The 26,047-nt window shown below is 36.1% G+C and overlaps 1 protein-coding gene and 1 non-coding gene across 8 annotated transcripts in view; one reads left to right on the top strand and one right to left on the bottom strand.

Annotated features, from left to right (window-relative positions):
* PUM2 (pumilio RNA binding family member 2) overlaps positions 1–26,047 on the top strand; it is a 103,234-nt gene that overhangs the window by 73,639 nt on the left and 3,548 nt on the right. For 5 of the 7 annotated variants that reach the window (XM_073897033.1, XM_073897034.1, XM_025867795.2 and 2 more), the window contains 7 exons: positions 15,480–15,747; positions 16,698–16,827; positions 18,529–18,663; positions 21,534–21,671; positions 22,727–22,852; positions 23,114–23,235; positions 24,525–24,717. In XM_073897033.1, the coding sequence (XP_073753134.1) occupies positions 15,480–15,747; positions 16,698–16,827; positions 18,529–18,663; positions 21,534–21,671; positions 22,727–22,852; positions 23,114–23,235; positions 24,525–24,717 (1,112 nt within the window). The remainder of the gene's footprint in view (positions 1–15,479; positions 15,748–16,697; positions 16,828–18,528; positions 18,664–21,533; positions 21,672–22,726; positions 22,853–23,113; positions 23,236–24,524; positions 24,718–26,047) is intronic. The other 2 variants (XM_025867796.2, XM_025867794.2) reach the window with 1 other exon arrangement.
* LOC112821380 (U6 spliceosomal RNA) lies at positions 19,086–19,189 on the bottom strand. Its single transcript, XR_003207432.1, has one exon. It is a non-coding gene; the product is annotated as a U6 spliceosomal RNA (small nuclear RNA).

Here is a 26,047-nt window from a genome sequence, read left to right as displayed (position 1 = left end):
TGGTTTAAGAAAATAATTGTATATCCTTTAGGTGATTTCTTCATGAATCAAGTTAACAAGGCAGATGATTTAGAAAATACCTATGGAAATGAATTTGCATATCCATTTTTAGAAATCTTAGCTCACATACTAAGAATAGAATATCATGAGATAGGAGTTAGTTCTCAGTTTTATTTTAATTGGTTGGAATTAATTAGTTCCAGGTTATTGTGTTGTAAGATTTTCAGACAGGTAACCATTATAATTATTGATAGGCCCTCCTGATAGCTATATTCTAAAAGTATTGAATGACACACTTTTTTTTTTTTTTTTTAAACCAGCTCTCCCTTTGCTAGTTATTTGATTCACAGAAAGGGCCTAATAGCAACATTGTGTGCTTCTGTCTTTCCAAAAAAGATGTTTTGTTTTTTAAAATAGTTGTCATTTGATCAACATAAGTATTTTCAGCTTATGACTACTATTCACTTTTTCATTAAAGAACAAGCATTTCAATTGATAGGTTTTGGTTGTTCATTTTTTAATTTACTTTTATTTTTTTTTTTAAGATTTTATTTATTTGATAGAGGAGGGGATAGAGCAAGCACAAGCAGGAGGAGGGGCAGAAGGAGAGGGAGAAGCAGACTCCCCGCCGAACAGGGAGTCCTGCCGAACAGGGAGTCCTACGTGGAACTCAGTCCCAGGACTCTGGGGTCATGACCTGAGCCAAAGGCAGCCGCTTAACCAACAGCCATCCAGGCGCCCTGTTCATTTTTTTATAAACTAAAATATTCCTGGTTTGCAACCTTGTTATATTTTTAATGAAGCCAGGAACATGAAATATTTTATTCCTCCATTTCCTAGGACAAAATTTCCAAGAGATAAAATTCCTTTTTAAAAACAATTACAGGGGCGCCTGGGTGGCTCCGTTGGTTGAGCGACTGCCTTCGGCTCAGGTCATGATCCTGGAATCCCTGGATCGAGTCCCGCATCGGGCTCCCTGCTCAGCGAGGAGCCTGCTTTTCCCTCTAACCCTCCCCCCTCTCATATACTCTCTCTCTCTCATTCTCGCTCTCTCAAATAAATAAATCTTTAAAAAAATAACAATTACAGCCACAATATCATCATATCTTTTAAAATCAATAATTTCTCATTTTTCTGTGTTCCCTAATTGACTTAAATGTCTTTTTATGGGTCCTTATAAGGCCCCATACATTGCATTTGTTTGATATGCCCTTTATTTTAGAGCCATTTCCCCTTCTTCTGTTTTTTCTTTCATTTCTTTGTTGAAGAAACTTTGTCCTGTTGAATTTCCAACATTCCTAACTTTGCTGACTGCTCCCCCATGGTAATATTTATTTATTTATTTATCTATCTATCTATTTATTTTTAAAGATTTTATTTATTTATTGGAGAGAGAGAATGAGAGATAGCACATGAGAGGGAAGAGGGTCAGAGGGAGAAGCAGACTCCCTGCCGATCAGGGAGCCCGATGCGGGGCTCGATCCCAGGACTCCAGGATCATGACCTGAGCCGAAGGCAGTCGCTTAACCAACTGAGCCACCCAGGCACCCCCCCCATGGTAGTATTTAATGTGTTCCTCTATTTCCTGTATTTCTTGTAAAATGGAATTAAATCCAGAGCCCTGGTCTTACTGTTTGTTTTTTGCTGTTTTTGGCAAAATGGGTTCTGTATTCTCTCCATTGCACCATATCAGAAGACATGTCTCTGGTTGTCTCCATTGTGAACTTGTCAGCCTGATCCCCCTAATGGCGTGCAGCCTTAATTGTTGTCTGTTTTTCCAGAGGTTGCAAAGTGGTGAAACTCTAATTCTCTCATACCTTCAGCATTTATTAGCTGGAAGTTTTCTATAAAAAAGAACTTTCCATCAGTTGTGAGGTTATCCTTGAATATAGTTCATACAGGAGTCAGGATAATGCTTGATTTCTTTAACTTTATTTTCTAACTTTGAGAATTAACTTCTGAGAATGAGTTGATGGCCTAGCAATTTCTGTTTGTAACCCGTGTTCTTTTAATCATCGTTACCTGTAAATTGATGACTTTTTTAGGGTAGTTTATAGGTTTTAGTCCATTGCAGCCTGAGAGACATCAATTTTATACCTTTTTTTGTTCCTACAATTTTTACCATCTGGGGTGTTTGGGTGGCTCAGTCAGTTAAGCATCTGCCTTCAGGTCAGGTCATGATCCCAGGGCCCTGGGATTGGGCCCGGTGTCAGGTTCCCTGCTCAGTAGGGAGTCGTCTTTTCCCCCTCCTTCTTTCCTTCCTCCCACTTGTGTTCTCTTGCTCCCCTGCACGCTCTCTCTCTCAAATAAATAAATAAAATCTTTTGTAAAAAATGTACCATCTTTGGCCATTTGGGAGCCCTTACAGTTGGCTCCCATTTGACTATAGCTTTTTAAAAGCATTTAAATACTGGGAATCAGAAACAGTGGGAAAGAACAAGGAAAGAGAAGAAATTTAAAATTAATGGTTTTTATCTTGAAATGCAAAGAGCAGTGCCATATTCTGTGCTTCAGGTTAAGTGTTCAACATGAAATGAATTATTTTTTCATGTTTTCTTAATCTGTAGAGATGGGGGGGGAATCTACCTGCAGTTGTTTCTTTAATCATTCTCTCTGATAGAAGTCAGTATCTTATTTTGAGGTACTTCATCTCTGTGAAAAAAACATTAAATATTTCCAGTATTATTTTATTCTCCTTGGAGCTAGCTAACAAATTCTTTCCTTCTCTATATTTCCTTTTTTAGTAAGCTTTTAAAATGTTAGTGATTTCTGATTTACTCTAATCTTTATGCTCATACTAATCAGATTGATACGCAATTTCCTGGGTATAAAGCAACATTCTGTGTTTTTATTTAACTTAGGACTTGACAAACTGATGGCTTATTCTTTGGATCTCTTCATTTTTGAACTGGCTTGTGTTTTTCTTAAGCACAGGGTACTAAAAAGTGTAATTCAAGCTTTGAGCTTAGTGAAATTAGTTTATTAAATAAAGGTGGCTATCAGTTCTGACTTTATGTCTTATATTCAGCAATTAAATTCAGTACTTTAGCTTGTTATGGATTAGAAGATTTTTATAACCTATTTTCTCTCTCTTAATTTTATTTGAGAGAGAAAGCAAGCAAGAGCAGGGGGACAGGCAGGGGGAGAGAAAAAGGGAGAAGCAGACTCTCCACTGAGCAGGGAGTCCGACATGGGGCTTGATCCCAGGACCCTGAGATACGACCTGAGCCAAAGGCAGATGCCTAACCGACTGAGCCACCCAGGCGTCCCACCTATTTTCTCCTCTAATTGCAGAAAATTTTATATTAAAAATAGGCAGAATAAAATTTGTTAAGATCATTTTTTCCTATTAAGTACAGGTTAACATCTATTAAAATTGCTAAACTTTGGCAGATTTTTGTAAGCTCCTTCTCTTAGAATGAAATGTTTACAAATTAAAACAAGTAGGACCAAATTGGTTGTAAGGTGATGTGTTTCTAAGTGTCCTATGTGGTCCTTAAAGCAGAAAACAGTATAAATTGTTTTGAAGCTTTCATTAAAAATACTATTATCCTTTGAGTGCTTGGGTGGCTCAGACGGTCAAGCGTCTGCCTTCGGCTCAGGTCATAATCCCAGGGTCCTGGAATCGAGCCCCGCATCTGGCTCCCTGCTCCGCGGGAGGCCTGCTTCTCCCTCTCCTACTCCCCCTGCTTGTGTTCCCTCTCACTGTCTCTCTCTCTGTCAAATAAATAAATAAAATCTTAAAAAACAAATTAAAAAAAATACTATTATCCTTTAAGTAATAGGTTCCCTATAATTGAACAGCATTTGAATAGTTTTCTAAAGCATCTTCGTATTCATTATTTCATTTCATCCTAATTCTTAATGTAGACTGGCTGAGCGATGTGGCCATTAAAGATAAGAAAAGTATAGGCCTTAGGAGCCCAAGAGATTTGCCCAAACCAGTAAATGATGGAATTGAGGCTAGAATACCACTTGACTCCTGATACTATCCTTGATTTTTTTGTTACACTATTCTATAATAAACTGAACAGTTTTACAAAGTGTATAAATAACAGTAGTCTCATCAGCCTCCAAATCTGGTGCCTCAGCAATGGCATAGGTTATATTTTTTTAAAGTTCTATATAAGATTACTAAACTTCTAGATCCCTTTCTTTCTCATTTTAGTTATTTATTTATTTTTTTTTAATTGAGACAGAGAGCACATGAGAGAGGGGAGGGTCAGAGGGAGAAGCAGACTCCCTGCTGAGCAGGGAGCCTGATGTGGGATTGGATCCTGGGACTCCAGGATTATGACCTGAGCCAAAGGCAGTGGCCTAACCAACTGAGCCACCCAGGTGCCCTCATTTTAGTTATTCTTGAGAAAGTCCAAATATATTATCTACTCCATGAAATAAGAATAATATGTGTTAATCATAAGTCAGGCAACTCAGGAACTAGCTATAGGACAGCAATTCCAGCTCTCAACAGAATATTATTTATAGGTTCTCGTGGAGATGTTAAAGCACTGCTTCACAGCCTTTGGTGTGTCTAAAAGTCCTTTATTTATTGATTGGTATAAATATTCTGTGAAGAGATCCCAAAATTACATTATTACTCACGGAAGAATTTGTTTCATTTCTGTGTACAAATTTATTGATCTTAGTTCTAGTTGAGTTACAGTGATGGATTTTTACTCCTGTGTTTTTAATAACATTATCTGTGACTTTGTGGTTCTAATTACTGAGAATGTTTTCACCAGTTAATTCAGTTAAGATAATCTCAGGTTTAGAACTAGCAGATACTTGATGATTTGAGTCAGTGGTTCAGCATCAGAATCACTTGGAGCAGTTGTTTAAAATACCAAGTATGAGGAGGTAAACAATTTGGAATTGTGTGGCAACAGTATTTGCTTATCACAGTGATTGTAGGGATTCTGTTGACATTCAGTAACCAGATGCTAATCTTCTCATAACAAAGAAAAAATGATTTTATCCCACTGAAATTTCCAATAGCACCCACAGGGAGGGAGATACCTTGGAAGGAAATAATTCATAATTTACACATGACCTTATTCTAGTTCACATTTCCTTTTTTATAGTTCCTGGATCCCTTGGTTGTTCATGTGAACCTTTGATCTTGTCCTCCATTGTCTCCCTAATGCCTTTTTTTTTTTTTTTAATCTGAACTCTGCTTGCCATTGCATATTTTAAAGTTGTGGGAGGATTTGGGGCGCCTGGGTGGCTCAGTCGGTCAAGCATCTGCCTTTGCTCAGGTCATGATCCGAGGGTCCTGGGATTGAGCCCCGCATTGGGCTCCCTGCTCCTTAGGAGCCTGCTTCCGCCTCTCCCTCTGCTCCTCCCCCTGCTTGCGCTCTCTCTGTGTCAAATAAACAAAAATCTTTAAAAAGTTGGTTTTGAGGGATAAAAGTTTATAGATGAGAGAAAATTAAAAAGTATTTTCTTTTTGTCCGTGTTCTTTTTTTTTTTTTTGTTTTTGTTTTGTTTATGTGTTTTTAAATGCCTTTTTCACCCTTGATACGAATTTTGCAGATTGGAGCTTTTTTCAACTTTTGCTCGTTATATGTCATTATTTACTGTCATCTTACTGTTTTTATTTTTTGGCCTTACCTTCACATTTGCATTTCAGCTCTCCACTCAATTTCTCTACCTTTTTCTTTTTACTGAGATAGCAAGTAATCCTTCATGTGCCTTAAAAATTCTTTTAATCTGCCAAGACTTCACCTAGAATTTATATCATTGTTTGTTTATATACTAACCAATGTACATTAAATAAACATGGGATCAGAAATAGAGCTCTTAAAATATATGCAGATATACTTCAGGGGAGAGATCTGTAGCTTTAGCCAAATAATGTTTGAAAATGAAAACAGCATGTGTCTCATGGGGTGACATTGAAAATTGACTAACATATTGAGAATATCTTCATGTGTGATTGTTTCCTTATAATGTATCCAGGAATAGGTCCAGTGGAAGAAGGGCAAGATCTTTCACACTGTAAACTCTAAAACACTGACAGAAGTTAAGACAGGGCACCTGGGTTGCCTAGTTGGTTAAGCATCTGTTCTTTGGCTCAGGTCATCATGATCTCAGGGCCCTAGAATGGAGCCCCACATCAGTCTCTGTGCTCAGCAAGGAGTCTGCTTCTCCTCCCTCTGCCCCCCCCCCCGGCTTGTGCTCTCTCTATCAAATAAATAAATAAAATCTTTATAAAAAGAAAAGTTAAGACAAATAAATAGATGAACATACCATGTTTGGGGGTTGAAAAATTCAGTGTTATAAAGACAACACCTTTCTTCAGGTTGATGTGTAGATTTAAAACAGTTTCAAGAATTTTTCAGGCTTTTTAAAGAAATTGACAAGCTGATTTAAATAATGTAAATGGAAAGACAGCTGAGAACAGTCAAGACGATCTTGAAGAACCAGTTAATATCAAAATTTATTGTAAACTTACAGTATCTAAACTTGTGACATTGACACAAGGATAAGTAAACCAGTGGAGTAGAATGACAGATCCAGAAATAAACCTAGTCATTTAGTTACCTGAATTGTGCCCACCATGCCACTCTGGCATATTTGGGAAGGACAGTCTTTTTAGTAAATTGGACTGGAGCTGGAGCAGTTAAATACCCAGATAGAGAAAAGTGAACTTTGACTCCTCTTACACACTATACACACACACACACACACACACACACACCCCCCGCACACATACCCGTTACTCTCCAATAACTTGCTTACAGTCAAGAAGTTAGTAAAGAACAAAAATCTTGGGCCCAAGTCTATCTGGCTCATTCCACGATGTCACACTGCTTCTCAAAGAATGCTTTTATTTCTGTCTAATATCTGTCTCAATAAATATTCCCTAAGTTTAGAATTTTTAATAAAATTATGGTAAAATATAAGTTAGCCTTTTGTGAGTTGGTGGGAAAAGTGAGTTTGAATGTTGGTATATTGGCTGCTTTATGGTTTTTCACTTGTTAACAATTGACCTTTAATCCAAATTAAATAATTTTTACCTTAGGCTCTTAAAACATTTTATAACTAGTTTTTAAATAAATTAAAACTGATTACATAGGGTCTTCTTTATGTGATGTTTTAAATAGAATAGGAATAAGCTTAATTTATATTGAGACTAACCGTATTTTATGTTAATCTTTTGTGGGTAGTTTTATTGACCTCCATTTTAGAATTTTTATGTCTGATCAGAAGTTTTGCTAATATTAATTCATTCAGCCAATAAAGAATACGTACATGCCAGACTGCTTGACTAGAGATATTTCCTTAAGGAAAAAGGCACCAGCCTTACCCACCGTCATGGCGTTTGTAGTGTTGTGTTGAATGTAGACATGTATACCAGCACTTTAATAATTGTAATGCTCTTTTCTTATTGCACTTCAGTTCCATTTTATAAAAACATAGTGAGTCTCTCCATTAAAATTACCATCTTTCCTTCATGGTTTTTTTTTTTTTTGTACCAAATTTACCAGAGACTGAACTTCTATTAGAGTTACTTCTGGGCTTATTTTAGATTAGAAGCAAGAAAGCCCAGGCCTTTCTCTACAGCTTTAAGAGTATTCAGATCGCAACAGAAGTTTGGGTAATTGAATTTGAGGGGTTTTATTTTCTTCGTTATTTTATTGATGAATCTATTCTTCGACATTGGCTACTTTCTTGTTTAAAAATTATTTTACATTCTATTTGGATTTCTACACTAAAGCATTATTTGGCTGTTCAGTCAGTGTTTTCTGATCAGTTTGTTAGGATCATACTCTTCAGAATACTGCACTTTGAAAAGTTTCATGACAGTTGTGGAATTTTTTTTTGTGTGTGTGTGTTTTGTGGGGGGGGTTGTTTTTTTGTTCAGTTTGTTTTTGGTTTTTGGAAATGAGTTTAGGTCTAGGTTTTTCTGGGTTAAATGTATCTTTCACAGTACCTTCCCAGTTCAGCCCTCTTCCTACCAGTGTAACAATCCCATCAAGAGAGAAAATCATTGTGCCTGTGTTTGTGTGGGATCAGAAAGTTTTCGTTTACCCCAATTATTCAGAGCAGCTGGCCATGAAATCGCAACAGGAATACATTAAAAGAAATGCAGATGTTATATGTAGCCTGATGGTTTGTTAACTGTCACCAAAAGTATTAACCAAAGAGGGGAATTCAAGTCAGATCTGAGAGGGTGGTTTGAGATGTGCAGGGAGATACTTTTGCCCACATGTTTATATCAGGCAGTCAGTGAAGTTTACCCCACTACTTAGGATTTTGGGCTCATAGGCAGTTTTTAAAGTGTCCTCATTTTCAGCAGAGAGGTAGCTTTCACTAAAGATTAAGGTTCAGGCAACTTTGGAAACCAAACAAAAACTAGCCTTTTTGTTGGAATAATGGGAATTAGCAAGTGAGTTAGTGATAGAAATAATGTAATACTCGTCTGAATTCTACAGTTCATGTGTTAATAACTCAAGTCTGTAAATGCTCTTTGATGAATGAGGGAAGATTATCCAAATATCTTTTGTCATGATGGTCTCCCTCTTATATTTTTAGAACCTTTACGCCTAACTAGAGGCTAAAAGATAAGGTTGCTTAATTGCTTTTAGAAAACAATTTCACGCAGTAGAAATGGAAACAACAGATTGTTATTTTGGTTTGTAGTTTGCATCTGATGTTTGCTGTACATAATTATCATAAGATGTACAACTTTAAGGTTGTATACCAGCCGTGTTCATGCTTTTTGCTTTTTATATTAACCTGTTAAATATTACGTGGAAGGCTATGCTTTAAACCAGAATAACATTGGTGTTTGGGTCACCTGGGTGGCTCAGTTGGTTGAGCATCCAACTCTTGGTTTCGTCTCAGGTCGTGACTTCAGGGTCGTGGGAATGAGCCCAGAACGAGCCCAGAGACCAGAGTCAGGCTCTGCGTTCAGCAGGGAGTCTCCTGGAGATTCTCTCCCTCTCCCACTGCCCCTCCCCCTGCTCTATTGCTTGCTCTCTAAAAAAATAAATAAGGAATATCTTAAAAAACAAAACAAAACACATTGGTTTTTAAACTCAGTGAAGCCTCAGTCTTTTTCCGGTAAAATTTTTGTGTCTTTATATGGCAAATACATATTTAATAATGATTAGAAAAATTCTTTGTGATTTATTCCCCATATAACTTGAAGCATATTCCAGATTTTAAGAACATCATATGGTGTTAAATGTTCTTGATGAGGTATAGCTGGATATAACTAAAAGCTTTAAGTGAATTGAGGCATAATGGTTTAAAAAAAAAAAAACCCTCAGTCTCATTATTATTTATGCATCCTCGAATAAGGTATTTAGCTTCTCCAAGCCTATTGTGTGACACGTAAAATGGAGATAATATCCTTGTCCCATAGGGTTGTTAAGAAGGATAGCATATGTATTAGTTTTCTAGGACTGCTTTAACAAACTACTACAACTAGGTGGCTTAAAACACAAATTTATTGTCTCACACTTCTGAAGGGTAGAAATCAAATCAAGGTGACAGCAGGGGCATGTCCTTTTGAAGACCAAAGACGGCAGTCCTTCCTTGCCTCTTCCTAGCTTCTGGTGGTTGCTGGTCAACGTTGGCATTCCTTGGCTTATTGGATGCATCACTCTCATCTCTGCCTACCTCATTATGTGACGTTCTCCCTGTGTGTCTCTGTCCTGATTTTCTTCCTCTTACAAGGATACCAGTCATTGGGTAAGGGCCCAGCCTAATCCAGAATGACCTCTCTTTAACTTGGTTACATCTGTAAAGACGCTATTTCCAAGTAAAATCAAATTCACAGGTACCAGGAGTTAAGAATTGAACATACTTTTTTGGGAGACCATTCAACCTAGTTAGGCTGCCCTCTGGCTCTCCCAATTTATGTTTGGCCCACATGCAGAGTACATTCACCCAAAACCAACATCCCCAAGAGTCGGAACCCAAAAATACTATAGTAGGACAGGCATAGTATAGACAGTCCCATTGCAAAAGGGAGAGATTGGAAGGAATGAAGGGATTACCAGTCCCAAGCAAGTCTGAGAGCCAGCAGAGCAAATCCTGTTTGTTACAAGGCCTGAGAATCATCATCTGTGGCTTAGATGCTGTGTCCTCTAGATCTGTTGCTGCCCCACCCCGCTAGCCTCTGCATCTCTGGCTCTGCTCTCAGTCATTCTTCATTTTGTCCCATCTCTGACCTTTCAGACCAGGCTGGCAGTGTTTCTGTTGATAGGAAATTCTCAAAAACATCGTTGGGCTGCCCATTAATGTCAAGAGACTGTCTAGCCACACCCGTTGGCTCTTTGCCCTCAGTGTTCTATCTCGATAAGCTAAGATTTTTTCCAGATCATCAAGTGCTGGTTTTCTTTGGCTTAACAGTTCCTTCTTCGAATTATGTCTTTCTCTTATTTTACCATAAGCATCTAGGAGAAACCAGAGCATACCTTTAACATGTTGCTTGGAAATCTTAGTATCCATACCACTTCTGTTTTCCACCCAGCATAACACATTTCAGTCTAGTTTCCCTGTTTCCAGTAACATGTTTTTCATTTTCTTGAGACCTCACTTGGAGCATCTTCAGTATTCATATTTCTACCAACATTGTTCATGACAAACATACGTACTCTCTAAGACAGTAGCAGCTTTTGATAAGTGCTCCTCACATCTATCTGAGCCCTCACCAGAATTGCCTTTAATATCCACATTTCTGCCAAACCTCAAGGCACCTTTTTGTTAAGCGCCTCCACATTCTTCCCAACTCCGAAGTCACTTCATTTTTAGGCATTTTTTTTTTTATAGTAGCACTTCACTCTGAGTACCAAAATCTGTGTTAGTTTCCCAGGGCTGTTAAGGCAAGTTACCCCAGCTGAGTGGCTTACAACAAAACAACAAACTGCAGGAGGCACAATTTCAACACCGAATAGCATTTTATTATGCAAAGTTCACATTCTCAGTGTCCAAGAAAGAACACTTACTAAATGGTTCCTGCCTTTTAAAAAGACCCTCGTGGACCCTCAGGGTCTAGTGCATAGTATCAGTTATGAATATTAAGTTATTAAGTGGACTTTCTAAAGTAGGCAAAGAAACTGATTATATTGAACACATAAACCCTATTTAAAATGAGACGCCAGAACTCAGGAATAAGGTCTGATCAGTGTTGTCCTTTGAGAAATTTTTAAAGTTAGGGATGTGTAACCAATACCCCGAAGTGATTCATGTGCATATTGAGAAGCACTGCTCCAAAGTCATTTTCCTACCAAAGTCCAACATATGCATATAAATGTATCAATAAGTCAAATTATTCGTGGTTGTTACCATCTACTCTAAATGTTCCATATACTTCTTTTAAAAAGTGATCATAGAAAAAAATATTGGAACTAAAAGTACTAAGCTGACCTGTTTATGGGGTAGAAGTAACTAAAATTAATGTCATAAAATAAAATAGACTGTCCTCATTTTAGGCTTTTTTTCTACCACTCTATATATCACTGATTCTTTGCCTGCTCCAACTAACTGGTCATCTTTGGTTATCAGCTTACCATTTCTTGAGCTTTCTAGAGCCTTGTCTTCTGAAACAGACACTGTCTAGTAGCCTATATATGGTTGTACCCTTTTTGGGGTCCAAATCTACTAGGATTACCATTTTTATTTGAAATAGTGGTTGACAACCTGGTATAAAATGAAACCTTGAATTATGTTGAATTGTATTTATTAGCCTCCAAACTCTTCTATCAGAATAACCTTCAGATTTTTTTTTTTAATAAATTTTTCCACTGAGGGTAATTCAGTAGGTCTTGAGTAAGGCTCAGAAATCTGTATTTTTAAAAGATTACACAGGTCTGATAGGTTGAGGAACTGCCTTTCCAAATCCTCGGGAGGTAGAAAATCAGGAAAAGACTAGTCAGGTTTATTTATTTTGTGGTGGTTCCAGTTTTACATTGTTTTTCTTCTCCTGTGTTTTTCTTAGTATTTTATAATCTTGTATTTTTGATTAATAATAGGAAGGATTCTAAAACAACAGACTTCTCAAGGAAATTAATGAAAACTTATAAAAATATCATATTATTTCTACTAGGATAATTGTATGGTGTTTGCCTTCACTCAGTTGTTATGAATGAACTTGAAAAATCCTTACGTAAATAGCATGTAAGTGGCAGCACACTGTTGTGTCATAAACTTTAGCCAAGAGTACTGGCTGACTAGCTTGCATATCACATTTGGATCCTAGTGACTTCATCTGTGAGATTATAGTACAAATGTCCATGTCCAATAACATTCTTACCCAAGTAGTGATTAAGAATTGGTAAGTAATAAGGGGGGATGTCAGTGATGAATTGAAGGACTGTTACCCCTTTAACACATTTGGTGCAGAAACATCTGCTTATAGACTACCACTAGCAATGGTATGAATATAGATGGCCTGCTTGTATGTTTGGTTTTAATTAATTTTGGCATAATTTCAGACTTATGGGAAAGCTGTAACACTGATAGAAAAACATTCCAGCCTACCCTTTATCCATATTTTCCAAATGTTATTTTACCACATTAACTTTATCATTCTTTTCCTCTCTTCTCTCCTCTCTCTGCCTAATCCTTTCCACTCACATCTAGTTTTTTTTTCTTGATACTTTGGAAAGGAAGTTGCAGATACATTGTCCTTTACCCATAAATATATCAATGTATGTTTTCTGAAAATGAGTTCTTTTATGTAACCACAATTATCAAAGTCAGGGAATTAACAATGATACAATACCACAATTCAAACTTTGCCAGAGGGGAAAAGGAAAGAGTAAGGATTGGGAAGGAGATTGATTAGGGGGGCTCACATATGACACTCATTTGTCATGGCTCTTTATTCTTCTTTAATCTTGCACTATTTCTCAGTCCTTTATGACTTCAACATTTTTTGAAGATTATAGGCCAGTTTTGTAAAATGTCCCTCAATCCCAAAATAGGTTTTGGGTGGCATGCTTTGATTGTTTAGATAACTAGATTTAAAGTGTTTAATGTATATTATGAATTGGGTTTTAAATGCTTATTTAATTTGTAAGGAAAGAAAGGTATCCTACCCTGAGTGAATTTTTTTCAATTTTGTAAATACAAATACTAATTAAGGCTTCCAGAACTGAAATTCTAAGGTTTTTTTAAACTCAAGACAGTTTAACATTATTAGACTTTTTAAGTTGTCAAAGAGTGTATCAGGAGTTTGGTATTAGGGAGCTTGATAGAATATAATCAAAGAATATCTAGACATGGGAGAAATTGCTGTGGATATTAGAAGTAGCAATTGGCATAGTCATACCTGGGGGTAAGTATGTAGGATTGGGCCTTATGTTTGAGGTAATGATTAGCAGTGGTACAGAGATAATAATAAGTGAACAGTTAAATTAGGGTTCTACTAGAAAATTTGGGAAATAGGTTCAGCATAATGACTTGAAAATTAGGCTGAAGATTTTAGAGAATGCACTTTAGCAGGATACTTTAATGCAAAGTGACACCATCAAAGTGGCCTTTGGGACATTATAATTTTTCTTTGTAAAAACAGATTGGAATGATAAGCAGAGCACCCCTACCCTAGAAAAAGGAGAATTGTTAGAGATTCGGATGGGCTAGTGAACAGGTCATGGCACTGTATATTCATGGAACTGTATAAATAGAAATAATAGTAGGAGCTAGAGGGTTAAGAGTATTGAGGAAATCAGTCAGCTGAGGTCACGATCTCGGGGTGGTGGAATCAAGCCCCTTGTTGGGCTCTGCACTAGCCGTGGAGCCTGCTTAAGATTCTCTCTCCCCCCCATCCCTCCCCCTAAAAAAAGAGTATTGAGGAAATCAAGACAGTATTAAAACACTGAATTCTTTCACTTTTTAGATTTTTTTATACATCAACACTGAGATAGTTACATAGACCTTGAATGAATGTGAGAATTTGATGTTAGTGGTTTTGGTGTATAAAAATGTTAAATTACACACTTTTAAGAAAGTACAGAACTGGACCTTGGGCAGTTAATGTTACGTAAAATCCCAAGAATATTATTGTGTACCCACTGTCTGTCAGGCATTGTTTTAGGTGCCATGTATCTAGCATGTAGGTAGGTGGATGTAATTTTGTGGCTCTTAACATTGGAAAGGGGACTGGAAAGTCATATAAATTATAATATGTATAATCTGGATGGTGGGAAATTCAACAACAACAATAAAAAGCTAGAGCAATGGGGACTGTAAGTAAAGGAGGAATGTTCTAATGGAATTCACTGTTCAGGATTATAACTCTCTTACTGCTCCTTGTCCTTATAACTCTTTTTGCCTTTAAATGCCTCTGTATAACTTGGCAACTTTGCACTGACAGTGTGTCCTTGGCATCATCTCTGCCTTGTGGTCTCGATTGTATATATAGCACTACTCTACATTGAGATGGTATATAGTAGCATAAAGCTGATGGTAGACTTTATTTGAGCTACTAAATCTGCGCTTTATGGTTTTCTATACATTTTTCTTTTTTAAAAGGACACTGTCAAGTACTTTTAAATGGTTATTTGTAGTAGCAATTTCCTGCTTGTATTTTTTGTTTCTATTGACTACCCTTTAATTTTTTGTTTGGAATGGAATATAAGTTAAAGAGGTTTTTTATTTGTTTCAAATGATCAAGATTAAAGTTCTAGGAAAAATAAATGTTTATTTCTATTTCTTGTTGGTAAAATAATAGTATTTTATGGAGAATATTCCTTTACAATTTTTAAAATAAGATGTAATTTGGATTTATTAGTTAACTGGGTTTTTTTTTTTAACTTCAAAAATTAATCAGTGTGTTAACTTCTTTAAGAAGGTTTTTTGGGGCTCTGGCTGGCTCAGTCAATAGAGCATTCAGCTCTTGATAATCAGGGTTTTGTTTCAAGCCCCACCTTGTGCATAGAGTTTACTTTAAAAAAAGGGGGGGGAGGTTTTCTTTACCTAGAGGTTTATACGACTTAATGCATTTTTTTATATAGTCCAACAAAAGAGGACCGATTTAACCCTCAGTGTTCCATTAACACAGCAGGTAAATTTCAGCCCAACTCTATTTCAGTGACTTAAAATCTGAGTTTGATAGCTATTTGTAATCTTGTTAATAAACTGGAAATTTTGTTGGTGGCTTTAGTGTTCTGGTGTTGATCCTAGTATGTATGACGTTACTTGCTATAATTGTGTTTTAAACTAAGCTTATAAGAACATATGACATTAGATGTTATCATTATGATTCAAATTAAACTGCCAAGAACAAATACAGGTTGATTTTTCTCATGTTTTCTAGTCTTTTCCCCCCAGATCCTATAGCCATACACACATTAAGTAAATGTGTGAGATTTCTCTTCCAATTTTAATTTCCTTTTATAACATATAGGAATTAGTGGTTAGTGGAATGAATATTTCTTGGTTGAATTTTTAGTTTAAGTAAACTCTTATTTGAGGAATGGCCTTGTCAAAAATATTTGCTGACCACAGCTGCTTTGTTGTAGGAGGCCTGACAAATGGTAGTGGTCGATATATCTCTGCAGCACCTGGAGCAGAAGCAAAATACCGAAGTGCTTCAAGCACTTCCAGTCTATTTAGCTCCAGCAGCCAGCTCTTTCCTCCTTCTCGGCTTCGGTATAATAGGTCTGATATTATGCCTTCTGGCCGAAGTAGATTATTGGAAGATTTCAGGAACAACCGTTTCCCAAACCTTCAACTTAGAGACTTGATTGGACACATAGTTGAGTTTTCTCAAGACCAGCATGGTTCTAGGTAGGTGATTATCATTTTTGCTTTGAAAATTACTGCCTTGTAAGAGCATAAATTTTTCTTGACTGGGGTCATTTAATCTGCATGGAAGTTGGAAGTTTTTAAAAAATAAATACCCGATACGGATTTTTTCTTTGATATTAGGACAAATGATAAAAATACAGGTTTTTAAATTATTTATGGTTTCCCAGTTTTCTATAATGAGAATATTTGTATAATGAATATATAGCAGTGCCTTTTTATTGGATTATTTTTATTACATTGACTGACTTTAATTTTCCTTTTAAAACTGCGCTGAATTACATTTGTGGACTTAAGTGTCCCTGATGTAGACTTTGTCTAAAAAAAATATTAGAAAGTTAAATGCTTTTGTGTTCCTTTATAGATTTGTATTTGATGTGATGTGGGTTAAGTTGAAACATTTCACTTGTAACACATACATTAAATTTGAATTGTTTTTTCCTTTTATAGTTTTATCTCCCTATGTTTGAAAATTCTTAAGAGTAGCAAATCAACCTTGTATCACTCACAGTGGCTAAGAATTTATTTGTAAGAGCTTCTTTTATTATGCTCTAAACTTAGATATTATTTAGTAATACTATGAAAAAATATGTGAATAACCAATAAAATCTAATTTTTCTTCATTGATTATAATGCAACCAGAACTAACTTAAGTGTTAAACCTCTTTATGTCCAGACTTTTTGCCTAACTAGTAGTTATTTCAAATTAAGGTGTTCTACAGGGAAAAAATAATTAAGGTGTTATAAAGAAATGCTTCATAACTTTTGTCTTCTTTGCTTTAAATTGGCTGTTCACAGTACTAAATGCGTTAGTACTATTTCTGGAAATAATTTTATGTGTATATATGTGGGGGCATGTAAATCTCAAGTCAGATTTTTACAGAAGCGTGTTTCCAGTGTGCTGTCATGGCATGTAAAATTTTTCTACATAGATTCATTCAACAAAAACTAGAGAGAGCTACTCCAGCTGAGCGACAGATGGTATTTAATGAAATTCTACAAGCAGCCTATCAATTAATGACAGATGTTTTTGGAAACTATGTTATACAGAAATTTTTTGAGGTAAGCACACATACATGTTTGTATGTCTATCCAACTATATGTTTTTAATGCTTAGAAAAATCCAGAAAGTTGGTAAGAGTCATTTTCATATAAAAATATATGAACTTGGGAGGTGCCTGGATGGCTCAATCCATTGAGCATCCGTCTACCTTAGGCTCGGGTCATGGTCTCAGGGTCCTGGGATTGAGCCCCGCCTTGGACTCCCTGCTCAGTGGGGAGTCTGCTTCTCCCTCTGCCCCTCCCCCTGCTTGTGCTCCCTCTCTGAAATAGATAAAATTTAATATATATATATATATATATATATACACACACACGTATATATATATGTATATGAACGAGCTTGGGAGAAAATATTTGCACATCCTCAACAACCTTAGTCATTAGGGAAATGCAGATCAAAACCACAGTGAGATTCTACTTTACATCTACTAGCATGGCTGTAATGAAAAAATAAAGGAAAATAACCAATGTTGGTGGGAATGTGGAGAAATTGGAAGCCTCATACATTAAACTGATAAGCATACATTGTTCGTAGGAATGTAAAATGGTGTAGCTGTTGTGAAAAACAATTTGGCAGTTCCTTAAAAAATAAACATAAAATTATCATACAACCCAGCAATTCCACTTCTATATATACACCCAAAAGAATTGAAAACAGGGACTCCAAACACTAGTGTCTGTTTCAGCATTATTCACAATAGCCAAAAGATAGAAACAACCCAAAGGTCCAGCAGATGAATGGATAAACAAAATGTGATATATGCATACAATAGAATATTATTCAACCACAAGGAATGAATTTCTGTTAACATGCTACAACATGGATGAAGCTAAGTAAAATAAGCCAAATGTAAAAGGACAAACACCATAGAGTTTCACTTATATGAAATAACCTAGAATAGGCAAATTAATAGGGACATAAAGTAGATTGGGGCTTGCCAGGTATTGGGGGAAGTGGAAAGTTACTGCTTAATGCATATGGTATTTTTGTTTGAGACAACAGGGAAGATTTGGAAACACTCTGTGATGATGATAGCACAACATTGTGAATATAATTAATGCCAGTGAATTATGCACTTAAAAATAGTGAAAATGGCATTTTATACTATATATTTTATCACAAAAATAGTTTTAAAACACATGGGCCTACTTTAAATGAGAAGTTTAATACTAACCTGATTAACATTTGAAAATATAAAGCATTGGGAGTAAGTCGTAGGTGAAGAAATTAATAATAATATAGTCCTTTTGATTTTGTTAGATGTCGTGTATTTTGTGATTTAGCTAATTTTCAGTTTATAACTGAGTTTCTGTATTGTAGCCTGGCTTAAGTTTCCTGCACAGTTAACATCAGAATATAGTTGAGAATTATCTGGTCTGAATGTATGGCTCAGAAGTTAAAGATGAAGAGATTGTTTAAAATGAAGAGTAAAGATGTTTATTTTAAAAAGAATAACAGATGGTTAATGTATTAGTAACAAGGAAGTTTTAGATAGTGAGACTTAACCCCACAAACAAGCAGGACAGTTATTTCAGGCTGCTTTGGATCTATCTTTATTAGCTTTTACCTAAATCCTCCTTCCTACATGATTACCAAATGTGATGTTTTTAAAATACAGTGAAGAGGCTGCAAAAAGCGGGTTATTCAGGTTTAACAAAATAATATGGTTATTTTTATTAATATTAATTTTTTTCCATCAGTTTGGGAGTTTGGATCAAAAATTAGCCCTCGCTACTCGTATTCGTGGTCATGTTCTGCCTTTAGCCTTGCAGATGTATGGCTGCCGTGTTATTCAGAAAGCATTGGAGTCTATTTCATCTGACCAGCAGGTAATTGTAAGTTAAGACAAAATTTTTGTATTTTATTCGGTTTTTAAATTACTACTTTATTATGTTAGAATGTAGAGTGAAACATTAAATATTTCCACAATTAGAATAAAATACTTTAAAAAATGTGTCTCAAACAGTACATTATTAATTGTTATACAGTGGATCTTTGTTCTGTCCTCTTCATTTTCTTCAGCATCTTTTCATCTTTAAATGAAGATATTTGAGTGCCTCCTGTGTGGTAAGCGGAATGCTAAATGATGGGTATTTTTGCTACACTTGCTTATTTGATTTTCTGTAGTATCAGGAATACCTTTTACTATTTCCAAAGTGTATTTGGATTGTACTTATATTTCTATCATAAGAATAAAAAAATTTTTCATTGAGTAGAGTGCTCTTTATTTTTAAGTTTTATTTTAATTCCAGTTAACACAAATGTGGAACGCTTCATGGATTTGTGTGTCATCTCTGTGCAGACACCATGCTAATCTTTGTACCATTCCCATTTTGGTATATATGCTTCCAAAGCGAGCATAAGAATAAAAATTTTAAAACCAGTTGCATTCCTATATGCCAGTTAAAAATTATATAAAGTTCTTAAAAATTTCACTGAGTAGGAAAAGTAACCTAAGAATTCTATTAACAAAATTCACAGTTTTTAAGAGGAAAGAGAACACATATAAATGGGAATATACCGTATTCTTGTATGAAAAAGTCTATTAAAATTGGGAATTAAAACTGATCAGAATAATTTTTAAAATTACTTGAATTAGACAAGAATATTAAGAGGATGAGGATAAATGCTGATCTGCTAGTTTTTTAAAATGTGAAGCATCACTAGTGTGGCTCTTGTAGCAGATTAAGCAGACTTTAGAAATGAAATTTGTAACCCAAATAGATACTATTTCATATATATATAACTAGTTTATGTATTAAATGAAACTTAAAGGAAATAATTATTTCTTAAAAGGCATTGGTAATTAGTAAAATTGGAAAGAGATCACATTTGATTCTCTACCCACATACATTATTGTATAATAAATTGCAGAATGAAAAACAGTAATAACATTTATATGGTTATGTGTGTGTTTATGTGTAAAAATTTGTGAGAAGAAACAGTATTACTTCTTTGGAGGAAATACTGAGTAGAATAATTGGAGATATGTTACAATGGAAAGATCAACAAATTTTGATTATTGTCGATGTTACATATCTCCTCTACCATAAGCCTCAAGCTGGTTTAGATACCTTAAAGATATTTTAAAGAATGTGATCTTGGGTGCCTGGGTGGCTCAGTTGGTTAAGCACCTGTCTTCGGATCGGAGTCCTGGGATCGAGTCTTGTGTGGGGCTCCCTACTCAGCAGGGAGTCTGCGTCTCCCTCTACCCCTCCGCCTTGCTCATGATATCTCTCTCTGTCTTTCTCTCTCTCAAATGAATAAATAAAATCTTTAAAAACAATGAGATTTTGCCATTTGCAATAACATGGGTGGACCTAGAAGGCATTATACTAAGTGAAATAAGTCAAAGGAAGGACAGATACCTTTGATTTCACTTACATGTGGAATCTGATAAACAGAAGAAACAAACTCTTAAATACAGGGAATAAGCTCTTGGTTGCCAGAGGGGGTGGTGGGTGGCAGGTGGGGGAGGCAACAGGTGAAGGGAATTAAGAGGTATAAACTTTAATTATAAAATAAAAAGTCATGGAAATGAAAAATACGGCATAGGGAATATAGTCAGTAATGTAATAACGTTTTATGGTGACTATACTTTTCGTGGTGAGCAACGTGTAGTGTGTATAATTGTTGAATCACTATGTTGTACACCTGAAACTGTCAGTTATACTTCAGTAATAAATAATAAAGATATCTTAAATGTCTTTAATATTTGAAAATATAAATCACTGGGAATAAGCCTTACGTGAACCTGTTACTGAATAATGGTATTTTTTGGATTCTTTAGAATATTTTATTTTTTTGTTTAGTTTATAGCTAAACATCTGTGTTATATCTTGGCTTAACAATTCCTCTAGAATTATATCAGTATGTAGTTGAGAGTTCTTTGGGTGAGAGAGACTTTAAATGTGTGTACTCCATTTCTTCACAATACTATTTCCTGTTGTACTAATAAGGCACACAGATTATCTTGTGCCTACCTATATTTTTCTCTAAGGATTAAGGTGTTTGTTTAGTAAAGGCTTAACAAATTTATTTTAAAAAATGATGATCACTAGCTAGAAGAAAACGCAGTTAGTAAATAAACCTTACTGTAAATAAGCTTAACCTTATTAGTGAGCAAAGAAACAAAGAAAAGGGGTCATTTTTGCCAGTTAAACCAGCAAAAATCTAAAATTTCCCTAGAATTCATTTCCAAAGAGGCGCCTAGATGGCTAGGTCAGTTAAGTGTCCCACTTTTGATTTCACTCAGGTCATGGTCTGATGGTTGTGAGATCAAGCTCCACGTGGCTCCCTCTCTGCCTGCCCCTCCCCCCCCACTTGCATGCACTCTAAATAAGTAACTTTTAAAAATTAAAAATTTATTTTTTTGAGGTAAGGGGGGTTGCTAAGTAGAGAAAAAGTGGAGAATTCTGAATTATATATATTGTCAGCTGAGAAAGGAGTAGAAGGTGTATACAGTGAAGAGAGTTGTTTAAATACGGCAAATTTAGCATCACTAGGTTACTTTTCAGCAAGTGTCATTTATATTACAATCCTGCAAAAATGTTTTGCTAATACCATCGTTGGCTTCTGGGGGTGGCAGATTTTAAACTCTGATATCTAAAAAATTGCAAAGAAACTTTTAGTGTACTTTTGTACTCTATTTTTAATCCTGATAGCTTGTTGATGAGGTAATTTTTTAAATGTCATCTTTTTGCAGAGTGAAATGGTAAAGGAGCTAGATGGTCATGTACTCAAATGTGTGAAAGATCAGAATGGAAACCATGTTGTGCAAAAATGTATTGAATGTGTTCAGCCACAGTCACTACAGTTCATCATTGATGCTTTCAAAGGACAAGTAAGATTGATTTTTGGCTTCTAATTAGTTAGCAGGGCATTCTTTTAGAATTTGAGCATTAACACGTTTTTCATAAGTCACAAGATATATAATACCCAGTACTGTCATACAAACATAGGAGACAAAACAGTAAATATACAATGATTTCTGCCTCTTTCATAGAGTACATCAATAGATAGCTTCAATTTTTTTGAAGCTGAAAACTGTAGAAATAGTTTAATACTACTTTAGGATCACAGCTCTTAGAATAATGAACCCAGCAGTGTTTTCCAAAGTTTTGAGAAGGAAAGGAACGAAGACTTCAGATCCTTTAGTATAAAACACAGAAAATAAGTATCAATTTGTAACTAATACATAGTAATAAATACCTGCTAATTATATTGTGCACTACTCTCACCTTGCAGTCTGTTTGTTTTCATTATTACATGCCCTCCATCTTCTGGTTTGGTATCTTTTGATCAAAATGTCTGTTAGCTCCTGGGGCGCCTGGGTGGCTGTCAGTTAACATCCTACTCTTGGTTTCAGCTCAGGTCATGATCTTGAGGTTATGGGATCGAGCCCCCCGTTGGGCAGTGCTCAGTGTGGAGTCTACTTCAGATTCTCTCTCCCTATCCCTCTCATTCTCTCTCTCAAATAAATAAAATCTTAAAAAAAAAAAAGAGGGGTGCCTGGGTGGCTCAGTCAGGCGTCTGTCTTCAGCTTGGGTCGTGATCCTGGGGTCCTGGGATCAAGACCTGCATTGATTGGGCTCCGTGCTCAGCGGAGAGCCTGCTTCTCTCGCTTCCACTGCTTGTGTGTTCGATCTCTCTCCCTTTCTCTCTCTCTGTCAAATAAATCTTTTTTTTTAAAAAGAGCGAGAAAAGAAAATATCTGTTAACTCCTAAATTGAGCACCCTGCTTTCCAGTCTTTACTAACAGGGTGGTGGTCTTACTGAAGGTGACTCCCCACCCTTCTATTTTAAAGAAATTCAGCATGTCATCAGGAACCTGTCTGCCTCATAGAGCTTTCCAAAAATGTCAGATAATGGAAATGTATTTCTTCCAATTGTTTTAAGGTGTTTGTACTTTCAACTCATCCTTATGGCTGCAGAGTGATCCAGCGCATCCTAGAGCATTGTACTGCAGAGCAGACTTTACCTATCTTAGAAGAACTCCACCAACATACAGAGCAGTTGGTACAGGTATAAATTCCCTAATAGTTTTAAATGTTTATGTATTTTTGAAAATGCTTCAAAACATAGGCAAATATTATTTATTGTTAAGTTTAGGGAAATATAACTTATTCCTAAATTAACACACTATAGAAACACATAGACAAAAAGCTTGGTATGTTCTCCTGACTATATACTGCTGAATTTTTAGAAAAAATAATTAACATCTTTTTAAAGAATAATTCTTAACAAATGACTTAAGGAAAGTAATTTTTAAATATCTGTGCTTAGGATCAGTATGGCAATTACGTTATTCAGCATGTACTGGAACATGGTCGACCTGAAGACAAAAGCAAAATTGTTTCTGAAATCAGAGGAAAAGTCTTAGCCCTGAGTCAACACAAATTTGCCAGGTATTGCAGTACTTTCAAATTCCAAGGGTCAGTTCTTTTAACTTTTTGGGTTTTATCAGTAAACAAAGAAATGCATGTAGACTATAGCATTAGAACATAATCTTTCTTGGGGTACCTGGGTGGCTCAGTGGGTTAAGTGTCTGCCTTTGCCTCAGGTCATGATCCCAGCGTCGTGGGATTTGAGTCCTGCATCGTGTTGTGGCTGAACAAGGAGCCTGCTTCTCTCTCTGCCTGCCACTCCCTCAGCTTGTGCTTGTTCTCTCTCTCTCTGACAAATTTTTAAATAAATAAAATTTTGAAAATAAAAATTAAAAAAATAATAACCATAATCTTTCTGAACATTCCTTTTATTACATGACAAATTGGTTTGCCCACATATATTCCATTTTAAAGTCTGTATTCAGAAAGTGATTTGTCTCCCCAAACCTATCAATGCAAATTCTCTTAGTGCATGTTAATGAAAATCTTAGACTTAATAATGACCTGATTTCCTCCTTTTTGAATTACAATCATTATTTTAAGAGGCATATAATTAAACCTGAGGGTATCCAGTCTGGGTTCCTCTGTGATACTAATTTCTGTTTTAAAGGTAAAGGTAAGAGAATTAAAAGAGAATACCATCTTGACTCTTATATCTTCGGATGTGTTTAGCAAATTCTTTCAAAACCAAGGATATTTTGCTATAAAGAAAAAAGTAACAATACAGGCGCCTAGGTGGCACAGTTGGTTAAGTATCCGACTCTGTTTTGGCCGAGGTTGTGATCTCAGCGTCAAGATCAAGTCCCGAGTTGGTCTCTGTGTTCAGCCCGGAGTCCAGTTGGGTTTCTCTCTCCCTCTCTTTCTACCCCTCCTCCCCCTGCATGGGGGTGGGCCCTCTTGCTCTCAAATAAATAAATCTTTAAAGAAAAAAGTAACAAAATAACTTTTTGGGGGTGCCTGGGTGGCTCAGTTGGTTAGGCATCTGCCTTTGGCTCAGGTCATGATCCTGGGCTCTCTGCTCAGTGGGGAGTCTGCTGCTCCCGCTCCCTCTGCCTCCCCACCCCACTCCTCCTCCCTCCCTCCCTCCCAAATAAATAAATAAATAAATAAATAAATCTTTTAGGGTGCCTGGGTGGCTCAGATGGTTAAGCGTCTGCCTTTGGCTCAGGTCGTGATCCCACGGTCCTGGGATCGAATCCCACATCGCTCTCTCTCGCTCGCTCTCTCTTTCTGTCTCTCATGAATAAATAAATAAAATCTTTAAAAAAAAATCTTTTAAATAACTTTCTGTGTATATACTTAATTTTTAGCAACGTAGTAGAAAAGTGTGTTACTCATGCCTCCCGTGCCGAGAGAGCTTTACTGATTGACGAAGTTTGCTGCCAGAATGATGGTCCTCACAGTGCCTTATACACCATGATGAAGGACCAGTATGCCAATTATGTGGTTCAGAAGATGATTGATATGGCTGAACCTGCTCAGAGAAAGATAATCATGCACAAGGTAATATAGTTTATAGCACTTAAAATAAATGATTCAATATGTGTGACTTTCAGGCTACAATTTTAGCTTTCTAGGTTTTAATTTCCTCTTTTGTTGTAACTGGAGAAAAAAATCTAAAATCAGTGGATAGACAAATGTAGGTATGGTGTACTGTTTCATTAAATTCCTAAAGTCTCAAAATCACATTCATTTCTCATCTGTTTACCTATCTTTACTTTAGCATTGCCCATCCCTATCTTATTTAAATATATTTGGTTTGCCATAATACATGGGTTGAACATTAATTTTAAAATCTAATTAGGTTTTCTCGCTAACCCAATACATTTTCCTAAAGAGAGAATTTATTTTGGTTTGATTGGGTTTTTTTTTTTTAAACAAGCTGTTTGCTCCCTAGAATCTAATGATTCTTTTAAACGACATTAATTTCCATGGGAAAACTGTTAAAAAGAATACTGGAAGAAATATTAAATACCCAGTCTTTCTCTAAATCAGTTCATTTAAGAAACAGGACAAGGGGTGCCTTGGTGGCTCAGTTGGCTAAACGTCTGCCTTCGACTCAGGGTATGATCCCGGGGTCCTGGGATCGAGTCCCATGTCAGGCTCCCTGCTTGGCATGGAGTCTGCTTCTCCCTCTGCACCTCACCCTTGTCATGCTCTCTCTGTCTCACTCTCTCTCTCTCAAATAAATAACATCTTAAAAAAGAACTGGACATACAACTTCTTTGGACCTCTTGTCATATAAAGAGAAATATAAATTTTTTTACTTTTTAAAAATAATATTTCTGCTTAAAAAATATATGACTTCAAAAATTGTCAGTCTTATTTTTAATAACTACATTATTTAACCAATATCATTTATGACATTCGGATTGTTTCTAGTTCTTTAACTGTCATAAGCAGTGCTGTATATGAATGTCTTTGCATAATTACCTGTTTTTGTAGAAGGAAACACCTAAATAAATTCTTAGGTGTTTCCGGAATTGCTGGTTCAAAGTATGTAAACATTTTACGTGTTGGTAGATACTGCCAGGTTGCTCTCAAAAAATCTGTACACGTTTGCACATCTACCAGGATATAAGAAGAATGCCTGTTTTGTCATCATCTCATCAGTACCAGTTGTTATTCCTTATAAAATTTTTTGCCAGTCTGGGGCACCTGGGTGGCTCAGTCGGTTAAGCATCTGTCTTCAGCTCAGGTCATGATCCCAGGGTCCTTGGATGGAGCCCCACTTTGGGCTCCCTGCTGAGGGGGGGAGCCTGCTTCTCCCTCTCCCCCTTCCCCTCCCCTGACGTGCTCACTCTCTCTCCCTCTCTCTCATAAATGAGTAAAA

This window comes from Callorhinus ursinus, unplaced genomic scaffold, assembly GCF_003265705.2.
Source record: "Callorhinus ursinus isolate GAN/ISIS: 27379988/994484 unplaced genomic scaffold, GSC_fseal_2.0 scaffold10, whole genome shotgun sequence".
Taxonomy (NCBI): Eukaryota; Metazoa; Chordata; class Mammalia; order Carnivora; family Otariidae; genus Callorhinus; species Callorhinus ursinus.
Note: the sequence above shows the minus strand (reverse complement) of the source record. Positions and strands in the feature narration are given on the sequence as shown.